The following is a 17,620-nucleotide window of genomic DNA, read 5'->3' as shown; positions in this document are numbered from 1 at the left end:
CTAACAGGCCACATCCACGGCCCCCCCTCGGCCCATGCCCAACGGCCCACGGCCCACATAAGAACGAACGGAGCCCTCGCCTCTATAAAATCTCCCACCCGTCTAGGGTTGATTCATCTGTCAGCAGAAGCCGCCGCCGCCGCCGCCCGAGCGCTCCCCGTTCTCGTCGCCGAAGCGCTCCCCCGCCGCTCGAGTGCTCCCCGTTCTCGTCGCCGAAGCGCTCCCCGCCGCTCCACCGCCGCAGCCGCCATGGGTAACGATCTGCTCCTCCCCCTCTTTCCTCGCTAGATCCCTATCTACCCTAGTGTTGTCGTGGTTGTCGGTGCTGACGCGGCGGTGGTGCCTGCCTTCAGGTAAGGTGCACGGATCGCTGGCGCGGGCCGGGAAGGTGCGGGGGCAGACGCCCAAGGTGGCGAAGCAGGACAAGAAGAAGCAGCCGCGCGGCCGCGCCCACAAGCGCATCCAGTACAACAGGCGCTTCGTCACCGCCGTCGTCGGCTTCGGCAAGAAGCGCGGCCCCAACTCCTCCGAGAAGTAGTAGATCTTGGTGGTCTCGCGCCAGCCCTCCTTTTTTTTTGTTTCCGTTCCAGTATGCATGCTAAGAAGACCTAATCAAGTATCTGTAATTTACTGTGATGTTGGTAATGGAAATCTCACTGCATTGTCCAGTTAATTTTTTGCCATATTCCTGTTTTATCTTATATTATCCTGCTTGTGGCAATTTGCTTCTGTTATTTTATCCTCTGTAAGCTACAATAGCTGTATACTGATTAGTGGTTAGAAATAATCCTTAGCTGAACGATCCAGCATTAGTGTGCCAGTCTGTTTTTCTAGGTCTTGTTGCCGATGCTTTGTCTCGATTTGAAAACTTTCCAACTTCATCTTTTTTAAATTTGGATTTGCTTCTTTTCCAGTTTGTGTTGATGGCAGTGACGATTTGCAAATATTCAAGCTCAACAGACCAAATCACAGGTCATCTCTTTTGAGATTGATTTGTATGCCGATTATCCCGCTGAACCAGCCATCACTTTGAAGTTCCATATTTTTTTCTCTTTTGAAAAGGTTTGGTTTTCTTTTGAAAATTGGCAACTATGTATCCTTGTGCTTTCTTTTCTGAGCCTTCTCTGCCGTGTTATGTTAGCATCTCAGTTTTTTTTTGATGATTTAATTGATTTTTACAGTATCAGGTGATGAAACCTTGAAACAATCTTAGGACACCTTCTGACACAGTGCTGTTTTCCTGTGAATGAGAAGTCATTTATTTTCTGATGATACAAAACTGCCCCACATTGTGCTCATTGCATATATTTATCCCTCTTTATTTTCTAGTTTTGTGCTATCTCTGGAGTACAGGTTGTCAATTGGCATTTTATGTGGCTTTTAGAGGTTTTTGTCTGTTTAAAACATTTTTTGTCCGTTGGCTGCAACTTCTCATTTGACTTTAGTGGTCCGTCTTCGCTGGAAATCCCATTTCATTGCTTTATGTTGTGTCCATGGGGTTATCTCTGACTTAGGTCGCTCTTTTATTCATTAGTTGTTTCTACCGTAATCTAACTTGTGCCCAATGGTCCTTCTCTGGTAGCTACAAGCATTGACTAGGGGATCTATAATTGGGCCAAGAATTAGTTTTCACTAATTGATAGGAACCTGGAACTTCATTCTGTTAGTCCGTGGAGCCTATTATTGTGATTAAATTGCCTCTCTAATATAGTTCTTGGAATTTATGGCAATGATGACAAATTTAAGGCTTGTTTCTCAAAACATTCGCAGTTGCCGCCTAAGAGCTTTCGCCTTGCCAGGCTTGAGAGCTGATGCTGCTAATTCCTTCCTTGGATGTCTGAGCCTTGTTATTTTTTTCAGCTCAATATAACTGAGCTATGTAGTCCTCCCTTTATAAAAGTTTACTAAGGGAGTATATTGAAAATGTTGCTGCATTTCAAATGATGATAAAATCAGGGCTTGTTTCCCAAAACATTCGCAGTTGCCGCCTAAGAGCTTTTGCCCTGCCAGGCTTGAGAGCTAATGCTGTTAGATCCTTCCTTGGATGTCTGAGGCATAATGTCAGCTCACTGGTAGTGTCATTCCTCTCCTGTCTTCTTTTGTCAGATTTTGTTTTCTGTAGTAATTTAAGTTCTTTTTTGTTGACATGTTTGTTTGTGTTTGTTTTTGTTTGTCCGGTGATGAAAAACCTGTTAATCATACCATCTTTCGGGACTGATTGGTCGCTGTGCGTCCATGCTGTCATTCTGCAATTCTGAGGACAAATTGAATATCTTAGCGTATTTTTTCTGAGTACTTCTGAACTTTTATGTCATTTACTTTTCAGTTTTTTTATTTGTTGTTTACTATTTATAGAATATGACTGGACAATGATGAAAACCATGAACAAAACACACCATCTTTCGGGACTGATAGGTGCACTCTGTGTGCCATGCTGTGAAAATCTGCAATTCTGATGTCCACATTGGCTATGCCTTAATTTTGGTGACTGAATTTTATGGCGAAATGTTAATTGGGCTAGAATTTTTCATATGGGCTATCCTTTTGGTGGATCTTGAGTTGCTTATCATGCTATTCATATCGTTTTATGGCTTTGTAGTTTGTGATGTTCTCTGCAGTTCATTTCTGTGAGTCCAGTGATGGCACATCTTTGAGACCTGGGATTTCTTCCTTGATGAAAACCATAAGCATAATCCCTGAGGGCTACCGATTTGATCTTCTGTTGTTCCTGGTCCACTGATTTTATTTCTATTGTTAGTTGATTCTCTTCTTCACTTTTGCTCGGCTATTGTTTGGTTGTATGTGTCTTGATGTCATGGATGATGATATGCACTGGGCTCCGAGCAGTGAACATCGCTGCAGTCTGATGGAGATGCATTTGCCTAGAAAGCATTGTCTGACAGCTCAACCATTTGTTATGAAACTCTTTAAATATTCTTATTTGAACTGAGGAACCTGTGTAGCGTTTCTTGTTGATTCTTCTTTCCTAATTGGAGATTGTTGTCTATGGATCCCGGTGATGACTTATGTTAAAAAGTAGTGGCCTGATTCATACATTGATGAGATCTATATTATCACCCTGAGGGATCTGTCCGACAACATATCCAACTTCTTTATGTTTGTGTTTTTTTGTGATATTTTTCTGTTATCCGGACACAAATGTTCATTATTTTTTATTTACTTTGATCTTTGTTGTTAATTTTTTGTTTAAAATCTTTCTCTATGAAGAGAGTACAGGCAGACGGGCGGTCTGAACTGATGCCATGTTGATATGTCTGCATAATATGTGCTACCCTTGTGGTTGGCATCTGAGAGAAAAAATGTCCCATCTTTATTCTTCTGCTTTTTGTCATGTTTGCGCTTAGCTTCTAGTGTCCCTCTTAGATGCACTTGGATCTGAGGGGGCAGTAGCTGGCGCAGATAGAGAAATGGTTAACTTACCAACCCTTTGCAGCGTTTGCCATTGCTCTTGGGTCAAATGGTCTAACCAAGATTTTCTACTCAGATATTGTTCTTTAAATTTTAGAATTATTTGAATTTTCGAGCTGGCAAGTGATGATCTGATATCCTACACTCTCAATGGAAAATTCCATGTGTGGATTATTAATCTCATCTTATTATCTGATGCCTTGCACAAGCGCTCTATTTGTCTTGTTTTTTTCAATAAAGACTATGAAACCTCGGGTGGCAAATGATGTTAAATATTATATGCTAAACACTGAATCTTTCATATGTTTACAAAACTCCGCTTATTATCTGATGTCACCCGTCAACTTCAAATGATTTTTATCATGTTATCTTGTCTGCACATATGCCCATCTCTCATGTGGATTTCTTTCGATTAGTGGCAGTGATTTGAATCTTACCCGCGCTTCTGATTAGTTCATGAAGGACAAGGGAAAACATGGTTGAATTTCTTAATATGAGCCAAAAACATCAACTCTCACTATTGTCATTCTTTTAGATTTATGTGTTCTGGTTGACCATGGCTGTGATGATAAACGCTTTCAGCAAACATGCCAGTTCTGCTTCTGACAATTCATGACTGAAAAAGCTGTTAAACAAATCTGAGTCTTGTTTTAGATTTATATGTGTTGATAAACACTTTGATCAAACATGCTAGTTCTGCTTCTTTTGTTTTTGTGCTTTTTTATCTGATGTTGGAAGCTGTCCGATGATGATCAAACTAAATACTTTCGTTCTTCTGATGCACTAAGGTGCGATGCGGAAGCAATTTGGAGACCTGAACTGAGGATTATTGTTGATCATATTGTTCATCTCCCAGAACTGGATTTTTTGTTTTTTCTGCTTGATTGCTGAACAAATGTCGTGTTTGTTGCTTCACAACTGGAAGGATGGCCTGTTGTTTACAGTTTGGTCATCCTGTAGAGGGAAGCATAGATGAGCGGAAACACCGGCCAGCATTAAACAGCACGGGGCTTTATGAAACCGCCCCGTGTTACCTGTCTTCTGGCACATTTTGTAACATTAGATAATGTGCATATTTTTGCAGATTGAATCTTTCGATGGGTTGTTATTGTCCTGTGATGGCCGAACTAAACAATTTGGAGTGGTTTGCCGACGATTGCTTTTTTCGTTAAGATGGAAGTGAGGATCCTTTCCCCAGCTGATCGACTATGATTATACTGTGCGCAAATGAAATCCTTCTATCAGAGGATTCCAAGCCAGAAATCTGATCCATATTGTCCAACAATCTCTATCCCTCTCTTCTCTCTATGTTTGTACTGTTGGTTTTACTGGTGCTTTTGTAAAATGCATGGAAGTGAGGATACTTTCCCCAAATGATCGACTACGATTATAATGTGCGCACATGAAATCCTTATCAGAGGGTTTCAAGCCAGACATCCTTTTTTCTTGTGCAAAAACCTTTATGTATTGTTGTTTTTATTGTGTTATTTAAATCATGTGTGCCACACAGTTTTGTGTTCATAAAAATTTGGTTTTGGACATTCTTTCCAACATGAGCACTGGCCAGGTCGTCCTGAGGCGATGATAGATGATTGAATTGTGTCAGTTGTACTGGTCGCATAGATTGATACTGCTCTACTTCTGCACAAGCCTAGCTAATCATTGTTGTAGGATAGATAATTCTTTGTATTTGAGCCTGTGTTTGGATAGCTAAACATTGTTGTGAAATGTATTTTGTGCTACATACTATTCTGCTTCTGCTACAGACTGTTCTAACATTGTAATGGGTAACGTGAATTTGTTTCTGTGTTGAAATGGTAAATTCTGTCAGTGTACGGCAATATATTGTGCAAGTATAAATATCAGTGAGATTTTTGCATCTCGGCAGAATGTGGTTACGCCCAAACCTTGTGTATACTTAGGTACGTTGGGCTGGTGGTCATCCAAGCGTCGCCTGAGTGTCACCAAGAGCCACATCCCGTGTTTTCGATCAGCGTTTGCATATCGGAGGCTATTGCTCATGGTTTAATCGTCGCACCGGTTGAGAGAGCGCCGCGTGTGATGCTTTCTGCCGTGGGTTACTGCCGCATGTTCAAACGGCATGAATGGTTCTCGATTGTCCGTCTGTTGACACGCGGTGTCTCCTTTGGCAAGCAAGGGATGAGCGCGGGTGGGGCAATAAGCTCCTCACAAGCTTAACCTCACCCCCTTTCCTGTCCGTCCTGAAGCAATTGGGTCTCCCCCCGGTCGTCACATTGTCTCATCTTTATTATAAAAACTAGTTCCTTAGTCACAGTCGTTGTTGTCCACCTCCGAGCCCTCTCCCACCATGGATCTCTCCCCCGCCAAAGCTCTTTGTGACGGGCTGTTCGGTCGCCATTGCTGCCAGTTGGCTAGCCGACAGACAGCCGTCCTTCTCGTCGTCAACCTTGTGAATGCATTGCGCCTTGACCATCGGCAAGACTTGTGCCCATTGAGAAGTTCTCATGCTGCTCTGCCGCTGATAACCACCACTTCCTGTAGGAGCATGTGCAGGCGAAGGAGTAGCTTGAGGAGCTTGTCGTCGATAGGGTTGTCGCGCCGGTCGCGAACCTGGCGGTGCAGCAGGCGCTGCTCGAGTCCTACCGCTTTGCCCGCGAGATCTGCCTCGCCCGGTGGCGGCACCGCCAGCGGGTGGTGGAGGTGGGAGCCGCCTACAAGGAGAGCGACAACGCGGGCAAGGTGGTGTACGGCGAGACCGACGACAAGGAGGACATCGTCGAGTCCATGCCCTGCCACGGTGAGACCCACAAGTATAAGATCAATCTTAGTCCTTTTGATAATTAAGATAATCAAGAGTGTCGAACCCAACGAGAAGAAGAAGGAATTGATAAGGGGAGGAGAAGGAATTGATAAGCTCTGCAAGTGTTGTAAGTAGTAGTAATGTATAGTTTGATAGTAAGATAATTCGTAGCAAGTATCAATAGTAACAAAGTGGCCCAATCCCTTCTATAGCAAAGGACGAGCCGAAAGTACTTATTATTGTGAGCAAAACATTCTTGAGGACACATGAGAATTTCACCAGTCATGTCCCCCTCTCGCAAGCATTCACTACTTTGATAATTTGATATGTTGGTGGACCGGTGCACCTTTTGCTTTCTGCCGTTTCTCGGGCCCAGTGTCAGTGAGATGCAAGAATGACGTGTGAGTTAGTGGGGGTGCTTGCTGGTAGGAAATATTCAGGCCCTTTTCACCCGCGACGCGATACCGGAGTTATACGGTGTCCGGCTGGACTTATTTAGATCTTCCCTTTCTACGATCCGGAATTCCCAGCAAATCCTTGACTCCTCGAATACGATGGGATTTCACACCTGGCGAATCTTTCACTCTACCTCCTCTGACTAAGACTATAGAATGTTCCTGCGAATTATGACCTTCGCCTGGAATGTGAGCAAATATATCATGTTGATTGCTCAACCGTACTTGCTGTTATCACTTATGGTTACCCCCTCTCGCAAACATCCACAACTATAAAAAAAGAATTAAGATAAATCTAAGCATAGCATGAAACATATAGATCCAAATCTGCCCTTTACAGAATAGCACATAAACTAGCTTTAAGCTTTTGCCACTCTCGCAACCCATCATATACTTACTACTCCCCAATGCCTTCCCATAGGACCAAGTATGGTAATGTGTCGTGTAGTCGACATTTTACATGACACCACCAGAGGAAGAACAACATACATATCATCAAAATATTAAATGAATACCAACTTCACATGATTACTCATAAATCATATTCATGTTTAAGATCGTAGGAGAATAATTTTTTATTAATAATGTGAACATATGATCTTCCACCAAATAAACTAACTAGCATCAACTACAGATGTAATCAACACTACTAGCAACCCAAATGTACCAATATGAGGTTTTGAGGCAAAGATTGAATACAAAAGATGAAGTAGGTTTGAGATGAGATGGTGTTGGTGAAAATGCTGATGAAGATTGGTCCTCCCATGATGAGAGGATCGTTGGTAATGTCGATGATTTTGAAATATCCCAGCGAAATCGCTCCGCTGGAGAGCATCTTCTTCGGTGGTGTTTTCATCCAGTATTTTCTATATATTCCAAAATAAATCTCCATAATTTTTTAGGTCAATTGGAGCTTTGAAGAATAGCTATCTCTGTTGTAGCTCATTTTGGTCAGAATTCCAGCTAGCGGCAATTTCCCTCTTCATATATATCTTGCATATTAGAGAGAAAAGACATTAGAATTGCGTCATGAAGTGAAATAATGATCAAAAACATTATAAATAACAGTAGAAAAACATGATGCAAAATGGACGTATCAACTCCTTCGAGCTTACACCTCGCTTGTCCTTAAGCGAATGCCAAACTCGATAATCATGACCACATGTTTATAGAGAGAGGTGTCGATAAAACAAAATACAGACATAGAAGCATCATGATCATTATTATAACAACAATTATTCGTCAATAAACTTCTCATGATCAAGTAACAGTTCATCCACAAGCTGAAGTATAAACAATAAACTTTCTTGAAAACTAACAAACTATGTTCGCAATCATCAAAGCAATTAAATTTCATCATATTTACGGGAAGAGTCTATGTAAGAGCTCTTGGTTTAGCAAATTCCACATACTCAACTATCATATAGTCTTCCATGATTGCTGACACTCAAAGCACATTTTTAGAATAAAGGTTTCAATCACACATGAAGATGGGGGTTTAATGTTTCACCTCCCAACTCGTTTACCTCAGGGATAATGTCAACAGTAATAACTCATGATCACCTACATCCAACTGGATATATGTGCCTGAATCTTTACCTACCACATGATGCTTGCCAAGTGTAGAACAATTGAGATCGGAATATGAATGAATACTATTGACTATTGCATAAACGTTAAAACTAAAAAGTAAAAGATAGACCCTTTACAGAGGGAAGTAGAGGTTGTCATGCGCTTTTTCATTTGGGTTACCCCTTAATGCAAGAGTCAATAGTAGAGATACTACTTGTGTATCTCTATTAAAAAGTGATGCTCATTTGCATTAAGGGCCTATCATTTGCATTACATTGCCCCTTGTGGTAGCGACATTTATTATGCAGTCCGTCGCTTTTACTTCTTCACTATCACAAGTTTATACAAAACTTATTTTTCCTGACAATAAAATATCATGCATATTTAGGAGTAATATTTTATTGCTTTGCACAGATGAAAACTTACTTGAAGGATCTTATTCAATCCATAGGTAGATTTGGTGGACTCTCATGACAAGAAACTGGGTTTAAGGGTATTTGGATGCATAAGTAGTATCTCTACCCATTATGAAATTTTGGCTTAGCAAAATATTATGAGCAAGCACCACATGTTAGAGGATCCATGACAGTATAAAAAAAACTCATTACGTTCTCTTCCTTGTCCAACATGAACTATTTGATCAAGCTTGAAAATAATTAATGGGGGCTTACAATCATAAAACATGTCCAAGATAATGTATTTATATGTGAAATATCTCTTCTTTTATTATTCTTTCATGAATTTCATTAGTGACCAATGCTATGTTTGTCAATTTCCAATAAATTTTTATCAACTATACTTCTTGTATGTGAAGTCATTACTCCCCATGGGATTAGCACATGATCTTTTTATTTTCATGCTATGATTGATGCAAGAAAGTAAAGTAACATAACTCAAACTAATCTTTATTATATAACTCTCACTCATGATTACATAGATAGATAGAACGATCACGAAACAAGCACTCAAAAACTACTTCATACTAAAAAGATTGTTCTTCTAAATCACGAAGTAACTAAAGATCAAACTAAAATAAATAATGATAATAAAGGTGATGGCGATATGATACCGGGGCACCTCCCCCAAGTTTGGAATAAGCTAAGGGTGGTGCCCGTACCCGTTTCTTTCTTCGGTGGTGGAAATGAAGTGGTAGCCTTGTCCTTCCATGCTGCCAACTCATTCATCTTTCTGATGATCTCACAAAGTGCACAGTTCTGTTCCTCCAATGCAATAACCTCTTGGGCGAGCGCCATATTTTGAGCACATATTTCCTCAATGGCCTTTAATGCATTAATATCAGATCAAGAAAGATCAAGATAAAGCTGAGAATAGAAAGTGTCTCCCTTTTCCATGGCTTTGAAGGGGGAGACCGAGTTGTCTTCCCCTAGCTTGAGAATTTTTAGTAGTTTCAGTTTCTTTAGCTTTAGCAATATGAGAATCTAATAATTCACCAAGTGGAACAATATTATGAAGCAAAGTAGAAGCATCATCATAAGTATCATCAATAGCAAAATCAGTGCCTACTGCGTGTGACATATGAGTCTGTAAAGTACGTGGTGGTGGTGTCACAAGTTGACTTAGAACAGAGGGTGAATCGAGAGTAGAGCTAGTTGGAAGTTCCTTACCTCCTCTCCTTTCAGAGGGCATGATCTTAGTTTTGGAATCCCTGATTCTTCATAGTAAAGATACAGTGCAGCGAATAATTAACCCCTAAGTGAACTTAAGAAACAAAGTTATGCTCCTCGGCACAAACTCTAGAAAATAGTCTTGATGACCAACAAGTATAGGGGATTGCAATAGTCTTCAAGGCTAGTATTTCAACCCAAATTTATTAATTCAACACAAGGGGAGCCAAATAATATTTATAAGTTTTAGCAGTTGAGTTATCAATTCAACCACACTTCAGAGATCCCCTCCCGCTGACTCAAAGTGGGGGGACGAGCACCCTATGTCCCGAACCTTCCTACACCGCCTCGAAATGGACCACATTATTAAAACCATTTTTTACACAAAAATCTGGTTATGGAAAATAGGCAATGTAAGTCGAGTGCCGTTTATCGGGGCACTCGGCTTACAACAGGCGTTTGATGCCGCCGTCTGCAACTCCCATGATCGCCACATGCCAACAAAATTTGCCGAGGATTGGCTGTAAGCCGAGTAACTCCTTGCGATATATTGAGTCTTATATGTAAGCCGAAGGCTTTTTAGAGGGCTCACTTGGTTTACTCAGCCATAAGCCGAGTCAGTATTTTTTGCCACAAGTTTCTCCTTGCCTTCTCAGCTTATGTGGATGTAAGACGAATACCCGTGTTTTGACACTCGGCTTACATGTTAATACTCGGCAGAGTGAGTGGCGGTTGGGGAAAGTGGTTACAGAGATATTTTTTCTAACATGGGTGACAACATAACCTCCGGATTGACCCACCACCACTTTTGACGTAGGCATAGTGCTGGTTTATAGGACTGTACTATTCTCATCGATTTATTGGTTTAGTTTCATTTCTTTTTGCTAGACTTTTTGGGATTGGCTGTATGCATCTTAGTTATGCAGAGGCCGGGTGTTATTCATAATGCTTTGTATCGCTTAATTGATGCTACATTTGAGATAATAAAAAACACCCTTTTATCAAAAAGAAATGTAGGACAACAGAGCTCAGATAATAATCACAGTAAAAACAATATAATAAACTTATTACAATTTGCACTCGAAAATTCTATTACTGCTATAACCGTATGTGATTGGCGCCCAATACCAGGTAATAGTTAAGAGCATATTTAAATATTGTCTAAATATCGTAGGTCGACAAGGATACGTACTACTCTTGAGTGGTATAGTAACCCTATCTTAGAGGTCATGTTTTTGGACAACGATGAACCTACAAGCTATGGAGAAGCGATGGTGGGCCCGAATTCCGACAAATGGTTAGAGGCCATGAAATCCGAGATGGGATCCATGTATGAAAAAAAATTATGGACTTTGAAAGTATTACCTGAAGGGCGAAAGGTCATTCAGAATAAATGGATCTTCAAGAAGAAGACAGACGTAGACGGTAATGTCACCGTATATAAAGCTCGACTTGTGGCAAAGGGGTTTCACAAGTTCAAGGAGTTGACTACGATGAGACTTTCTCACCCGTAGTGATGCTTAAGTCCATCAGAATCATGTAGGCAATAGCTGCATTTTTTGATTATGAAATCTGGTAGATGGATGTCAAAACAAGTTCCTTAATAGTTTCCTTAAGGAAGAGTTGTATATGATGCAACCGAAGGGTTTTGTCGATCTAGAGAATATTGACAAAGTGTGCAAGCTCCAGCGATCCATTTATGGACTGGTGCAAGCATCTCGGAGTTGGAATCTTCGCTTTGATGAGGTGATCAAAGTGTTTAGGTTTATACAAGTTTACGGAGAAGCTTGTATTTACAATTAAGTGAGTGGGAGCTCTATAGCGTTTCCAATATCATATGTGGATGACATATTGTTGATCAGAAACAATATAAAACTTTTAGAAAACATGAAGGAATATTTGAACAAGAGTTTTTCAATGAAGGACCTAGGAGAAGCTGCTTTCATATTAGGCATCAAGATCTACAGAGATAGATCGAGGCGCTTAATAGGACTTTCACAAAGCACATACCTTGATAGGATTTTGAAGAACTTCAAAATGGATCAGGCCAAGAAGTTTTTTTTGCGGCAAGGTGTGAAGTTGAGTATGACTCAATGCCCAATGGCTAAAGTTTGATATCATGTATGCGATGCTGTGCACAAGATGAGATGTCATCGTTGCCATAAGTATGGCCGGAAGGTTTCAAAGTGATCCAGGAGTGGAACACTAGACAACGGTGAAGAATATCCTTAAGTACTTGAAAAGGACTAAGGAAATGTTTCTCGTTTATGGAGGTGATCAAGAGCTAGTCGTAAAGGGTTACATCAATGCAAGCTTTGACGCTGATCCGGATGACTCTAAGTCTTAAACCGGATACGTATATATTCTAAATGGGGGAGCGGTAAGCTGGTACAGTTCCAAGCAAAGCGTGGCTTATTCTACATGTGAAGCAAAGTACATAGCTGCCTCAGAGGCAGCGAAGGAAGGTGTATGGATGAAGCAGTTCATGCCAGATCTTGGAGTTGTACCCAGTGTACTGAACCCAATGACTCTGTTCTGTGACAACACTGGTGCCATTGTTCTAGCCATGGAACTGATGTCTACTACACAACCTTCTTCTTGTAGACGTTGTTGGGCCTGCAAGTGCACAAGTTTGTAGGACAATAGCAAATTTCCCTCAAGTGGATGACCTAAGGTTTATCAATCCGTAGGAGGCGTAGGATGAAGATGATCTCTCTCAAACAACCCTGCAACCAAATAACAAAGAGTCTCTTGTGTCCTCAACACACCCAATACAATGTTAAATTGTATAGGTGCACTAGTTCGGCGAAGAGATGGTAATACAAGTGCAAAATAGATAGTAGAAATAGGTATATGTAATCCGAAATAATAAAAACAGCAAGGTAACAAGTGGTAAAAGTGAGCGTAAATGGTATTGCAATGATAGGAAACAAGGCCTAGGGTTCATACTTTCACTAGTGCAAGTTCTCTCAACAATAATAACATAGATAGATCATATAACAATCCCTCAACATGCAACAAAGAGTCACTCCAAAGGCACTAATAGCGGAGAATGAACGATGAGATTATGGTAGAGTACGAAACCACCTCAAAGTTATTCTTTCGGATCAATCTATTCAAGAGTTCGTACTAGAATAACACCTTAAGACACAAATCAACCAAAACCCTAATGTCACCTAGATACTCCATTGTCACTTCAAGTATCCGTGGGAATGATTATACGATATGCATCACACAATCTCAGATTCATCTATTCAACCAACACAAAGTACTTCAAAGAGTGCCCCAAAGTTTCTGCCGAAGAGTCAAGAATGTGTGCCAACCCCTATGCATAGGTTCATGGGCAGAACCCGCAAGTTGGTCACCAGAACATACATCAAGAGGCACATGATATCCCATTGTCACCACAGATAAGCACAGCAAGACATACATCAAGTGTTCTCATAAAAGACTCAATCCGATAAGATAACTTCAAAGGGGAAACTCAATTCATCACAAGAGAGTAGAGGGGGAGAAACATCATAAGATCCAACTACAATAGCAAAGCTCGGGATACATCAAGATCGTGCCATAGAGGGAACACGAGAGAGAACACGAGAGAGAGAGATCAAACACATAGCTACTGGTACATACCCTCAGCCTCGAGGGTGAACTACTCCCTCCTCGTCATGGATAGCGCCGGGATGATGAAGATGGCCACCGGTGAAGGATCCCCCCCTCCGGCAGGGTGCCGGGAAGGGCTCCCGAGAGGTTTTTGTTGGCTACAGAGGCTTGCGGCGGCGGAACTCCCGATCTATCTTCTCCGTGTATGTTTTTAGGGTACGTGGGACTATATAGGCGAAAGAAGTCGGTCGGGAGGTACTCGAGGGTCCACGAGACAAGGGGGTGCGCCCAGTAGGGGGGGTGGGGCGCCCTCCTATCTCGTGGCCTCCTCGAGGCTCTTCTGACGTGAACTCCAAGTCTCCTGGATGATATTCTTCCCAAAAATAACGCTGCCGAAGGTTTCATTCCGTTTGGACTTCATTTGATATTCCTTTTCTTTGAAATACTGAAACAGGCAATAAAACAACAATATGGGCTGGGCCTCCGGTTAATAGGTTAGTCCCAAAAGTAATATAAAAGTGTATAATAAAGCCCATAATCATTCAAAACACATAGTAATATAGCATGAATGCTTCATAAATTATAGATACGTTGGAGACGTATCAGCATCCCCAAGCTTAATTCCTACTCGTCCTCGAGTAGGTAAATGATAAAGAAAGAATTTATGAAGTGTGAATGCTAGAGGTGCACAAGTTTGATCAATGATAATTTCAATCACCCTTACTAGCATCATTATATGTCATAACAGTAGTTTATCTCATAAAACTATTCACGAACTAGTAACAAGCAATTCACATGTTAAAGCATAGACCATAAACTTTCTTGAAAACTAGCAAACTTCATTCTTAGTCATCAAACAATTGCAATTCATCTTACTTTCAGGAAGAGTCTATGTCAGAGCTTTGATTTAGCAAACTTCACATACTCAACTATCATATAGTCTTCTACAATTGCTAACACTCACACAATACTTGTGGTTATGAAGTTTTAATCAGACACAGAGAAAGATTAGGGCTTATAATGTTGCCTCCAAACGTATTCACCTTTGGGTGATGTCAACAATAATAGTTCATGCTAACGTACATCCAATTGGATATATATATCAGGATCACCCTAACACAAGGTGCTTGCCAAAGGATAAAATAAAAAAGGGAAAGGTGAAGATCACCTTGACTCTTGCATAAAGTAAAAGACATAAAGTAAAAGATAGGCCCTTCACAGAGGGAAGTAGAGGTTGTCATGCACTTTTAGGGTTGGATACACAAAATCTTAATGCGGAAGAACGCCACTTTATATTGCCCCTTGTATATGGACCTTTATTATGCAGTCCATCGCTTTTATTGCTTCCATAACAAGTTCGTACAAAGCTTATTTTCTCCACACTAATAAGTCATGCATATTTAGAGAGCAATTTTTATTGCTTGCACCGATGACAACTTACTTGAAGGATCTTACTCAATCCATAGGTAGGTATGGTGGACTCTCATGGCAAAAACTGGGTTCAAGGATATTCGGAAGCACAAGTAGTATCTATCTCTACTTGGTGCTAGGAATTTTTGGCTGGCATGAGGGGGAAAGGCAAGATCAACATGTTTGAATGATCCATGACAATATACTTTAACTGAGATGCAAGAAAACATAACCCATTATGTTGTCTTCCTTGTCCAACATCAACTCTTTAGCATGTCAGACATAATGAGTGCTCACAATTATAAAAGATGTCTATGATAATATATTTATATGTGAAATCTCCCTTCCTTCAATATTCTTTCATGAATTGTTCAAATGACTAATACAATGCTTGCTAACCGTTAATAAATTTACAACCTCTACTTCTTAGATGTGAAGTCATTACTCCCCATGGGATAAGCAAATGAAACATATATAATTTCATATTTATGACATTCAACTTATTCAACCATTTACTCATAGGATATAAGTGAAGCACACGAGTAAATGAAAAGCTACTCCAAAAAGATATAAGTGAAGATCAATGAGTAGCTAAATAATTATGCAACTATGTGAAGACTCTCTCTCATTAAATAATTTCAGATCTTGGTATTTTATTCAAATAGCAAGAAAATCAAAATAAAATGACATTGCAAGGATAGCACAACTCATGTGAAGAAGCAAAAACTTAGACTCAACCGATACTAACCGATAGTTGTTAAAGAAGAAAGGTGGGATGCCTACCGGGGCATCCCCAAGCTTAGATGCTTGAGAATTCTTGAAATATTATCTTGGGGTGCCTTGGGCATCCCCAAGCTTGAGCTTTTATGTCTCCTTAATTCCTCTCATATCATGGTTTCTCTTCTTTTTATCAAAAGCTTTATTCACAACAAACTCAACAAGAACTCGTGAGATAGGTCAGTATAAACCAATGCAAAACCTTATCATTTTCTACTGTAACAAATAACTAAAATTATTATTCAACATTGCATACTAAATGCCTCTGCATATTTAATACTCCTATCATCAAATAGAATCATTAAACAAGCCAACATATGCAAACAATGCAATCATAACAGCAATCTGTCAAAACAGTACAGTCTGTAAAGATTGCAAGAGTATCAATACTTCCCTGACTCCAAAAATTATGAACTAAAATTCCCACTGTAATAAATTTATCAGAGCTTAATATTCAAAAAGATTCAACATTATACCATTCTCTTACTTTTCTAGGGAATTTTTGCAACAGCAGTAAACTTTCTGTTTTCAAACAGCAACATGTATACTAGCAAAATAAGCATGGCAAAGGCTATCCTTGACTTTTTTATTGAAACTAAAGATGCAAAACATTATTATAAATAACAGAAAGCAAATACTAACAAAATAAAATGACGCTCCAAGTAAAACACATATCATGTGGTGAATAAAAATATAGCTCCAAGTAAAGTTACCGATGAACGAAGACGAAAGAGGGGATGCCTTCCGGGGCATCCCCAAGCTTAGGCTCTTGGTTGTCCTTGGATATTACCTTGGGGTGCCTTGGGCATCCCCAAGCTTAGGCTCTTACCACTCCTTATTCCATAGTCCATCGAATCTTTTACCCAAAACTTGAAAACTTCAACCACACAAAACTCAAAACAAAACTCGTAAGCTCCGTTAGTATAAGAAAATAAAACCACCACTTAGGTACTGTAATGAAATCATTCTAAATTCATATTGGTGTAATATATACTGTATTCCAACTTATCTATGGTTCATACCCTACGATACTACTCATAGATTCATCAAAATAAGCAAACAACACAATGAAAACAGAATCTGTCAAAAACAGAACATTCTGTAGTAATCTGTATAAAACGTATACTTCTGGAACCCCAAAAATTATGAAATAAATTTCTGGACCTGAGTAATTTGTCTATTAATCACCTGCAAAAATAATCAACCTAAAATCACTCTCCAGTAAAAAGATGGCAGCCATTATCGTGAGCACAAAAGTTTCTATTTTTTACAGCAAGATCATATAGACTTCACCCAAGTCTTCCCAAAGGTTCTACTTGGCACTTTATTGAAACAAAAGCTATAAAACATGATACAACAGTAGCATAATCTTGTGAACACACAAAAACAGTAAGGGTAAAAATTGGGTTGTCTCCCAACAAGCGCTTTTCTTTAATGCCTTTCTAGCTAGGCATGATGATGACCATGATGCTCACATAAAGGATAAGAATTGAAACATAAAGAGAGCATCATGAAGAATATGACTAGCACATTTAAGTATAACCCACTTCCTATGCATAGGGATTTTATGAGCAAACAACTTATGGGAACAATAATCAACTAGCATAGGATGGCAAAACAAGCATAACTTCAAGATTTTCAACACATAGAGAGGAAACTTGATATTATTGCAATTCCTACAAGCATATGTTCCTCCCTCATAATAATTTTAAGTAGCATAATGAATGAATTCAACAATATAACCAGCACCTAAAGCATTCTTTTCATGATCTACAAGCATAGAAAATTTACTACTCTCCACATAAGCAAAGTTCTTCTCATTCGGAATAGTGGGAGTATCATAAAAGACTTGAACACTAAAAGTTGTTTCCACATTAAAAGACTAATGTTAAGAAAAAGGGTAATCATAATCATGATAAGTTTTATAAATATAATCATCACTACTTTTTATAGCATAAGTTTCATCA

General features: G+C 39.8%; 1 protein-coding gene, 15 non-coding genes and 2 pseudogenes across 16 annotated transcripts; all 18 read left to right on the top strand.

Moving 5' to 3' along the window:
• Nucleotides 1-121: 121 nt before the first annotated feature.
• LOC119323936 (40S ribosomal protein S30) lies at nucleotides 122-683 on the top strand. The gene is made up of 2 exons (XM_037597647.1): nucleotides 122-253; nucleotides 354-683. Exons 1-2 carry the CDS (start codon nucleotides 250-252, stop codon nucleotides 536-538), a joined length of 189 nt encoding a protein of 62 aa, XP_037453544.1. The 5' UTR covers nucleotides 122-249; the 3' UTR covers nucleotides 539-683.
• Nucleotides 684-922: 239 nt separating this feature from the next.
• LOC119327119 lies at nucleotides 923-1,026 on the top strand. The gene has a single exon (XR_005158401.1). It is a non-coding gene; the product is annotated as a small nucleolar RNA Z107/R87 (small nucleolar RNA).
• Nucleotides 1,027-1,179: 153 nt separating this feature from the next.
• Nucleotides 1,180-1,276, top strand: LOC119327115. Its single transcript, XR_005158398.1, has one exon. It is a non-coding gene; the product is annotated as a small nucleolar RNA snoR31/Z110/Z27 (small nucleolar RNA).
• Nucleotides 1,277-1,558: 282 nt separating this feature from the next.
• LOC119327144 lies at nucleotides 1,559-1,697 on the top strand. Its single transcript, XR_005158422.1, has one exon. It is a non-coding gene; the product is annotated as a small nucleolar RNA snoR2/U65 (small nucleolar RNA).
• Nucleotides 1,698-1,724: 27 nt separating this feature from the next.
• LOC119326903 lies at nucleotides 1,725-1,845 on the top strand. Its single transcript, XR_005158260.1, has one exon. It is a non-coding gene; the product is annotated as a small nucleolar RNA SNORD14 (small nucleolar RNA).
• Nucleotides 1,846-1,935: 90 nt separating this feature from the next.
• On the top strand, nucleotides 1,936-2,056 carry LOC119326905. The gene has a single exon (XR_005158262.1). It is a non-coding gene; the product is annotated as a small nucleolar RNA SNORD14 (small nucleolar RNA).
• Nucleotides 2,057-2,171: 115 nt separating this feature from the next.
• Nucleotides 2,172-2,263, top strand: LOC119326934. The gene has a single exon (XR_005158277.1). It is a non-coding gene; the product is annotated as a small nucleolar RNA SNORD96 family (small nucleolar RNA).
• Nucleotides 2,264-2,364: 101 nt separating this feature from the next.
• Nucleotides 2,365-2,461, top strand: LOC119326937. The gene has a single exon (XR_005158280.1). It is a non-coding gene; the product is annotated as a small nucleolar RNA SNORD96 family (small nucleolar RNA).
• Nucleotides 2,462-2,632: 171 nt separating this feature from the next.
• Nucleotides 2,633-2,704, top strand: LOC119327015. The gene has a single exon (XR_005158346.1). It is a non-coding gene; the product is annotated as a small nucleolar RNA R66 (small nucleolar RNA).
• A 111-nt stretch (nucleotides 2,705-2,815) lies between these two features.
• Nucleotides 2,816-2,903, top strand: LOC119327154. The gene has a single exon (XR_005158430.1). It is a non-coding gene; the product is annotated as a small nucleolar RNA snoR118 (small nucleolar RNA).
• A 641-nt stretch (nucleotides 2,904-3,544) lies between these two features.
• On the top strand, nucleotides 3,545-3,632 carry LOC119327040. Its single transcript, XR_005158368.1, has one exon. It is a non-coding gene; the product is annotated as a small nucleolar RNA R16 (small nucleolar RNA).
• A 51-nt stretch (nucleotides 3,633-3,683) lies between these two features.
• Nucleotides 3,684-3,767, top strand: LOC119327037. Its single transcript, XR_005158365.1, has one exon. It is a non-coding gene; the product is annotated as a small nucleolar RNA R16 (small nucleolar RNA).
• A 78-nt stretch (nucleotides 3,768-3,845) lies between these two features.
• Nucleotides 3,846-3,930, top strand: LOC119327148. Its single transcript, XR_005158425.1, has one exon. It is a non-coding gene; the product is annotated as a small nucleolar RNA U36a (small nucleolar RNA).
• Nucleotides 3,931-3,983: 53 nt separating this feature from the next.
• Nucleotides 3,984-4,078, top strand: LOC119326961. Its single transcript, XR_005158303.1, has one exon. It is a non-coding gene; the product is annotated as a small nucleolar RNA Z223 (small nucleolar RNA).
• An 89-nt stretch (nucleotides 4,079-4,167) lies between these two features.
• Nucleotides 4,168-4,258, top strand: LOC119327006 (annotated as a pseudogene).
• Nucleotides 4,259-4,335: 77 nt separating this feature from the next.
• On the top strand, nucleotides 4,336-4,481 carry LOC119327164. The gene has a single exon (XR_005158437.1). It is a non-coding gene; the product is annotated as a small nucleolar RNA snoR137 (small nucleolar RNA).
• A 121-nt stretch (nucleotides 4,482-4,602) lies between these two features.
• LOC119326982 lies at nucleotides 4,603-4,702 on the top strand. The gene has a single exon (XR_005158324.1). It is a non-coding gene; the product is annotated as a small nucleolar RNA Z103 (small nucleolar RNA).
• A 75-nt stretch (nucleotides 4,703-4,777) lies between these two features.
• On the top strand, nucleotides 4,778-4,870 carry LOC119326996 (annotated as a pseudogene).
• The last annotated feature ends 12,750 nt before the right edge of the window (nucleotides 4,871-17,620 follow it).

The sequence above is a fragment of the Triticum dicoccoides genome, chromosome 6B (assembly GCF_002162155.2).
Source record: "Triticum dicoccoides isolate Atlit2015 ecotype Zavitan chromosome 6B, WEW_v2.0, whole genome shotgun sequence".
In the NCBI taxonomy this organism is placed as follows: Eukaryota; Viridiplantae; Streptophyta; class Magnoliopsida; order Poales; family Poaceae; genus Triticum; species Triticum dicoccoides.
Note: the sequence above shows the minus strand (reverse complement) of the source record. Positions and strands in the feature narration are given on the sequence as shown.